The sequence below is a fragment of the Coffea arabica genome, chromosome 10e (assembly GCF_036785885.1).
Source record: "Coffea arabica cultivar ET-39 chromosome 10e, Coffea Arabica ET-39 HiFi, whole genome shotgun sequence".
NCBI lineage: Eukaryota > Viridiplantae > Streptophyta > Magnoliopsida > Gentianales > Rubiaceae > Coffea > Coffea arabica.
In genome coordinates, this window is record NC_092328.1 from 4,681,720 (window position 1) to 4,690,074 (window position 8,355).

The 8,355-nt window shown below is 36.4% G+C and overlaps 1 protein-coding gene across 2 annotated transcripts; it reads right to left on the reverse strand.

The window, feature by feature from the left end:
* Positions 1–1,862: 1,862 nt before the first annotated feature.
* LOC113712043 (LOB domain-containing protein 38-like) lies at positions 1,863–2,777 on the reverse strand. Of its 2 annotated transcripts, none has more exons than XM_072066740.1 (2): positions 2,594–2,777; positions 1,863–2,457 (listed from the first exon to the last, which is right to left on the reverse strand). In XM_072066740.1, the coding sequence occupies exons 1-2, from the start codon at positions 2,775–2,777 to the stop codon at positions 2,072–2,074; spliced, it is 570 nt and encodes a 189-aa protein (XP_071922841.1). In that variant the 3' UTR covers positions 1,863–2,071. The 2 variants fall into 2 exon arrangements, with proteins under 2 accessions (XP_071922841.1, XP_027091118.2); XM_027235317.2 differs by having other exon boundaries at positions 1,863–2,484.
* Between the last annotated feature and the right edge of the window lie 5,578 nt (positions 2,778–8,355).

Genomic DNA, 8,355 nt, shown 5'->3' on the forward strand with positions numbered 1-8,355 from the left:
GCTATGCTGGTGCATGTTATGAAAACATCATTTTTGTTTTTGTTTTTTTTTTTTTTGGAGGATTAGAAAAAGATAGACTATCTAAAGTATCATAAAGTAGTTGACTGTAAATGAAAAGCTCCGTGCAGAAAGGGTATTAATCGCTTTTGCCTCACTCACACTTTGGATCCAACTCCCCCAATGCGACCAAAATAAATTTCGAAATGTGGAGACTTCCAAATCCCTTTTTTGTTAAGGGTTTTTCTTGAAGTTATGAGACTGCTCAGAAAGGTTCAGGACCATAAAAACCAGTAGTACAAAGCCAGCTGAGGACGAACGCGTATGGCACCATTTGGATTCAGGAAATGGGAGGGAAAGGAAAGGAGAGGTATAGGAGGGATTCGGTTTTTATTGTTTGGATTGATTTTTGACCAAGGGAAAGGAAAGAATAAAAAGTCTAATTGTTTTTGTTGAATTATGGTTCCCGTCCAAAAATGAGGGGAGACGGAGGAAAGTGAAATTAAATTAATCAGATAATTTAGAATTTTTTAAAGGATCATTTTTCCCTTAATTTTGTCAATATATTAACACTTGATCCTTCTCTTTTGCTTCTTCAATTCTAATAAAAATTTAGTATTAGTTTGAAATATTTTATTTAGAATAATTACTATAGCAGTTTCTGTGATGTGCTGCATGTAAAATAAAAAAATAGTTAAAAATATAAAAAGATAAATTGAAAAAATATATTTATGACATGAGCGAAATATTATATGTATATTTCCTTTCTTCTCCTTCAATCCTTAATCTTAATAAGGCGGTGAAAACCACTTTCCTCCACTCTCCTTTCTTTCCTTTTTCATTCCTTCAATCCAAACGGTGGCACAAAGTTTAGAAATGCAGAGATGAAAGTGTCCATTTCCTCTTCTTGGTCTTAAGTTTTGCACCCAAGTTTTATTTTCTTATAATCGATCGAGTCTCTTGCAATCGGACCTCAGCTGCCGGAAGCCAATGAGAAAGTGAGTTGATTCCTAAGTGCTCCGTGCCCGATACCATCATGTACGTTTAGGCGACGCCAAACTAGCAGCAGAACGCAACAAGTACTGCATAGATTAAAGAATAATATAAACCTGACTTATGGTGGTAATAAACAGCTCAATAAGTCGTTATTATAAACTTAAAAAACCAATCAAAACATTATTGAATTGTGCAGGCAGAAACGAAATGGGGGAGTAATTTACGAGTATTGCATAAAGAATTAAAGATGGGGAATGAGTATCACATGAACTCCGCTACTCGCCAATCGAGTTTCGACCAGTCCCCAAAACAACTTGTACGGACATTTTTTTTTTTGTCGTCTCTTCATTTTTTAATCCATAACTTGAACTGATATGATTTCTCTATTGGTTGTATTTTTCTTTTTATTGTCTAATTTTTTGATAATTAATCTTTCCTATTTATACACAGCGTCAGATGAAGGATAAATATGTAAAATTTGAATTTAAAATTCAACTTTTACATAGATTCAACAGTGATAGCGTATATTAATCGTCAGTGTGTAAAATATTGAGCCATTTCATAACGTGATTTAAAAATTATACTCAATTGGTTTCATAAATTTTGATTGTTCTCACAAATAGGTCCACAAGCTCAAGTAATTTACCAATTCTTATTACCAAAACAAATATTACGTGATGATTATTGTTGTTTATCCTTCGAGATTAAACCATTAAATATTACGTCATGAAGAAGGCAATTAAATGACACTTGAAACCCTCAATAATTTCTCTCTCAAACTGAAAGGCATTAATATATTATTGTTGTTATTATTATGGCTTCAAAGGCCGTTCTATATTTTGCAGATGGAATTCCATAAAAATTACGAGTTATGATTAGTGGCGGTCCATTAGAATTATTTATTCGCCAAAATGCAAAACAGTCATAACAGGTCAGCTAACAGCTCAGACCACCATAACAATTAGCCGATTCTCGACTCACCGGGTTCCAGAACTCAGCCACAGGCTACAAAATAACCGAGTTCCGAGTTCACTCGCTAGTCATATGCTAGTAACTACCGCCACTAAATTCAGCAAAATTACACAAAAAGATTCAAAAGCTTTGGCTCTTTTCCACCAACTCCTTCAATACCACAGCTTCCAAAACTCCCCCACACGTCAGACGCCTCCGACGACCGAAACGACGCCGACGCAGACATGTTCTGATCAGATTCAAATTCAACCATCATTTCATCACCGTCCGATCCATGCATGAAAAACGGCGGTTGAACTCTCCACAAGCCGCCGCTGTTACAGAATGCTTCCGAGGCTTCATTCGAATCAGGACTCAATACTCCGACACCGCTCACAGGCCGCAACGTTCCGCCGGCGAGGACTGTTTCCACCGCCGCTTCACACACTGGCCAGTTCCCAGTCGATAATAGCCCCACCGCTCCGCTCACCGGATTCACCGTACGACCGCATGCTTCATATAACAGCGACTGAAATAAAGCTACAAGCTAAAACAAATTAAAATTTCTACTTTTTTTTTTCCCCTTAAAAAAATTAAGCAAAATTCCAAGCGATGTATTATTTCTCATTTGCTATTGATCTTCAGTTACCAGGTTTTTTGGAGTCGGGGACGGCGGTGATGAAGGACATGAGATCACTGCGGCCGAAGAACTTGGAGACGAAAAGAGTGGCGTTGGCTTGAGCTTGGGGAGTGGGGATCCAGCCCAAACAGGGCCTAAGGGCGCATTTGTCGCTGCATCCTCTTCGGAGAACTCTACATCCATTGCAGCTCATCTTCTCAGGTAATCTTTGATTTCCCTCTAATTTAATTAGCAAAAAGTTTTGGGTGTGTTTTTGGATTTCTTGAAGCCAAAGCAAAAGCAAAAGCAAAATACTGGCAGTACAAGAAAGAGGATAGGAGAATAGGGGGTGAATGGGACCAAAGCCCGAGCGGGGGTGACGTTGAAGTTATAGTGGGGAGTTGCACTGTAGAAGTGTGCGGGACACAAATACAATATGCTATCATAATTAAACCATTATTTGGGTTTTATCTATTTAATATTTTACACTTTACAATAATTTTTACTTCCTGAGACATTTAATTTTGTGTGAGTATTAAAATTTAGATTTTATTGAGTTTAATGTATTGTGAGGGTGTGGAGATGTAGGGATCATTGGAAGGTAGCGAGGATATTTGAAGAAAAAAACTAGTCAATGTATGTATAAGAAAAATATTTAATTGTTATTTATGAAGCTCAAATCATGTGATAAATATATGGCGTAATAATTCCCCACTTAATTTTTTTCCCTCTGCTATGGTTTAAAGATAGAAGATTAGATGAGCTTAAGTAAGGGTTTTTTTGAGAAGAAAGTGAAGTAATTATGGTTGGTTACCCTCAAACGAAAAATGAAAAAAAAAAACTATGGTTGGTTAAATTGATTTATATTCTTTTTTACTAGGAAATTGTGAGTGCGAGTGTAAAGTGATGTGATGTTTGTAATAATTGTGGTAATTAATTTATGGTGGGGTTAAAAGACGAGTTCGTGATGATGGATGGTAAGACGGAATATATCTTCCAAACTTTGGGTTCGAGCGGCTGCGTGTCTCCGCGGCTTTCGTGATGAGTCATTTTCCACCATTGGATTTGGATGTCCCTTTCATCTGTTTTTGTCTCTGCCTTTTATTCGTGCTTTAGGAGGGGGGGACTCGGAGGTGGATAGAATGAGACTCCTGATATCCTCCTATCCCGCACCCTTCTTTTTCTCTCCACCGTTGGATTTTTTTTTTTTTTTTTTTTTTATATCTTGACTTGCATTTCTTGTCCCTCCGGCTCCGATATGATTTGTCTAAATGACGCAGAAGCAAGCAAGTTCCAACAAGAGTGTAGCTGAAATTTGCATCCAGCACAAAAGAGAAAGATGGGGCTTTAATTGGTCACTCAACCTTGGAGAGAGCGATTAACAGCATGTCACATTTCTACACATAACATGTTTGTCCTTAAATTGCAAAAGAATGACAACAGGTGTGAAATACCCAATTAGTCCAAAATAACATCTCATCTGATTCCAAAACTTTCAATACTAGAGAAATTATTGAAGTTTCCTCGTAACTTCTTTGAACAATTTGCGATGATGACTGCGCTCGGCTGTTCAAAAGCAACTTGCAAGATGAAAAACAAGTGAGGAATGAGTCTTTCTACGTCAAAATTTATTCACTCTGAAAGCCAAACTTCTTTAGGCAAAAGAAATCTTAGAATAAAGTACAATTTTTTGATAGAAATGGGTGGTTAACGACATTTCCACCTGCGATAGTGGACAATTTTTTTCAAGATAACTCAAAAAGAGTGGCCTAATAGAATATTGAAATTCCTTTGTTTGGATTCACTTGTTAATTTTTAAAAATACAATACTACAATAATACATGAATAAAAATAGCTCCAAAACAGCTTATCTATACAATATATATATAAAAAAACAACTCACAAATATATATATAAAAAAATTAAATTTTACAAATCATCACCATCCACCACCATTGCCACCATCCCCTCCTTCGTTTCTCCTCCCCCTCCTCCTTCTTTTCTCTTCCTCCTCTCTCGTCCTTGCCATCCCCCTTCCCTCCCTTCCCCCCTCCAATCTGACTTCAAATAGATTGTGATAGGGGAGGGGCCAGATCGGGTTAGGGGGAAAGGGAGGCGCGGGGGTGGCGAGAAAGAGAGAGGGGGAGGAGAAAGGAGGAGGAAAAGGGTGGTGGCTATAGTGGGTGGGGGTGATGGTAGTTGTGAGTGATAGTGTTAATTTTTATTAATTTTAAAAGGTACCTCAAACTATATTTCAAAAATTCCTCCAAAAACACCACAAAAATATTTATAATAAAAGTTTTCCGTATACAATGTTATAATAAAATATTTTAAAAACAGTTAATCCAAACAGAGTGAAGAATGTAGCCGTTTCTTGTTGCCCATAGAATAAGGAGCCCATTCTAACATCGCCTCTGTGCTAGAGAACGAACTGTGGGCCATAAGCACTGTGTCCAAAAGTAGAAACACTCGATTTCGAGCAATTTTTAACCCAGTCCCTAAGTGGACGCAGAGTCGTCCTAATGAACTCTTATTGATACTTCATTGGGCCTCAAATGCTATAGAGCCCAATGGACACTGGCTGAAGGTTTGAAGTTTTGAACCTCGAAAGGAATTGAACGCGCCACAGAATAGCCCAGGACCTGAAGTTTTTAACGATTAACCTACTCTTATGCATAATTACATTGACCCTGTTTGGCATCGTGGTACTTTTGCTAAAAGTGTTTTTGGACGATAAAAGTATTATTAATGTGTTTGATGGGAGCCACTCATTGAATTTAGGAGTAGAGTTTTTGGATATTAAAACACTTTTAGCACAAATTCAAAATTGGTACTTTTAGAACAGCTTTTTGGTTTCAAAAAATTAAAAAAAAACTAACTTTTAACAATTCTATTGCAAATTTTGAACTAAATTAAGAGATAAATACGTTTTATAAATTTATATTTGCACATTATCAAATAGAAAAAAATATTTATTCAAGTATGCACCAAAATTATACGATTAAACCCTTAACAAGTACTTTGACCAGGACCAGAACCTCCATACTCATTAAAGTGGTTTTTGATAAGTCATCGCAACTTCAAATGGACATTAAGTGATACCCCTATACGGAAATACTTTTAGTTATTAGTTTGTTACAAGATATAAGCAAATCTACAATCTACGTTGTCAGTTAATATTCCTTTTTGCATGAACAACTTTTTTTAGATCAAGTTCGTTCGTGAAATGCCATCATTATAATCAAGATGGACGTAAAGATAAATCTTTTGCAGATTTTCTTCTAGCCTTATTGCTCGACTTCAAATAAGCTTCTTGATTGAACTGACAAGTACGTGTCTTTTGTTAATCTTCGCATTGCCATAGTTGTTAGAATTCATTATGATTAGCTCTGCACAATCATTTGCAGATGTATAACTGTAAAGAGTTAAATCTCTCGGCAGTTGGTTTAGATGGATCAGGATTAAAATAACGATAATTACCTTCATTGTTCCTTGAATAACTTGGTGCAGACCATTAACACCAGTTTTCAGCATGCACAGCCCCATTTTGGTGTGTACCTCCTTATGTAGGTTTGGTGAAATTTGATAACCTTCCAGGGCCTTCTGAATCCTCGAACGTTCAATCAGCCAACAGTAACTTATTCAAGCATTTTTTTTTTCTTTTCTTTATTACACGATCAAGACTGTTGTTTTTGGCACTCTATTTTTGTCAATGACACTCCATATTTTAACGTGTTTTAGGAAAAAAATTCAAAGAACATAAGATTGTTATTAATAATAACTGAAATGCCATTAACAATGCTCATCGATCAAACGTATAATTATGGTTTAGTTATCCGGGCATGATTTCACATTTATATATCGACTGTAAGGCGTGCAACCTTCATTTTGGATGGAGTTGTTAGATTTCTTTAAACCCTATCTGGATCGTTATTTTTAGAAGTTTTTATTTAAAAAAAAAATGTATTGTACTGATTTGATGTATGTGAAATATAAAGACAATTAAGATATGTGTTCACGAAAAATATAAAAATTTTTCTGCAGAAAATCACAATCCAAACAAGGTTTCTTTAACTTCCCCGAAAAGGATTGATTTGAGAAAGAAACGTACGGAGTTTGCACTTGACATCTCTCTAAAGAGAAAAATACCTTAACTTAGTTATCACTATATCAAGATTTTAAATGCTTGTATTTTTTTTTTTAAAAGGAGAAGGTGGATATAATTAGGTATTACCAAGTATAATTATTCAAAGCTACTTAGCCACCAGACCGGGTCGAAATTTTTTGCCGTGGATAAGAACAACCAATGGGACTTGGTTGGTGGTTGATGTCAGCTATACAGGGTGGAGTAATTGTAAACTTGTGGCTGTTTCAATGGCCATGCGTAATCCAAATCGTCTTGTATCTATCTGATGTGGCCAATGGGAATTCCCTTTGTGACCTAACTGCATTGGTCACCTTCTTGAGTTGGTCCAAAACAGTGCCAGAGAAAATTCCAAGTAGGCAGAAAGCCTCTTGTTTTGTTAGCTCATCCTAAGCTGCTGACTCACCAAATGGGATTGATGATTTGTAAAACTTTAAAATTTGAAGAACAACAGGGCAATAATAGTATTTTTTTTTTTTGTCCTCATGCAAATTATAAAGAGTTTTAAACGCAAGATTATGAGTATACATGCTACCCATAGCCTTCGGAAAAGGTCTTTTCTCTTTTTCTGATTCCGGTGGGGGCAAAGCATCTAGTCAGTGTTCCCGCAAATAGCTCAAATTGACTTGGCAGACACGAGCTCCTGGATTGAAACGTGACCGACCATTTGGCACCCTAATCAGCAATATAACACCACTCAAGTACTAGCACACCAACCAACTACCTTTGCGGTAGTTTGCCATCACATGTATTGTGAGAGGTAAAAGGACAGGAGTTTAAACATATTAATTATTTCCTATTAAAGTTGTCACTTAATGTTACAGTCTCTTAGATCCATTTTGGACGTAGTAATGCATCCGTGATGGTTCAGTTCAAATCGATTTTTCATAACCCTATTAGATCACCTCTAGAATCAGTGAATCAGTTTTGATCGTTCAATAATGTTGGCATTGGTAGGGTGCAAAGGGTCCTTCAGTTACATTCAAACATTTAAAATCTCACTTGGTGTTAATATTAATTAGATCATTAATTACACAAGTTGCCAGCCAGCCCTTGGTACATATATTTGTCTCTGGCGGTCTTTGTTCGGTGCTAACTATCATTTACTATTTGACTAGATGTTTTTCTCTCAAGATACCTGTTAACATGGTATCAGAGCAAGAGTCCTAGAGTTCAGGTTAAACATTTAGTCGGTAGATTAGATTAGGGGTAGATGATAACAATTGACAAAGAGAAAAAAAAAAAAGTACTAGCACATCAATCTGTAAGAGCCCGGTGCAACCCAATGAGTACAAACAAATTCACAATGATGCACAAAGATATATCAAATTTAAGCACAATAAAGAAAACTTAATTAAAGAGAAAATATAAGAAATGCAAACCAAATATCAAACCAATAGCCTCTTCAATTGATGGCGATGCTAACCAAGATGTACAAGTGAAGGCTCACTCCTTCCTCACCCCAAATACTCTTTGGTTGAGCCAAGGAGTTTTACAACTATTCTAGTTAACCCTCAACAACCTACACTTGAAAGATCACTCACCCAATTAAGAACTATTTTATACAAATGAGGCAACCTTCACCAAGGTTTTACCACTCCAAGTGATTGGTTCACCTTCACCAAGGTTTTACTACTCCAAGAGAGTA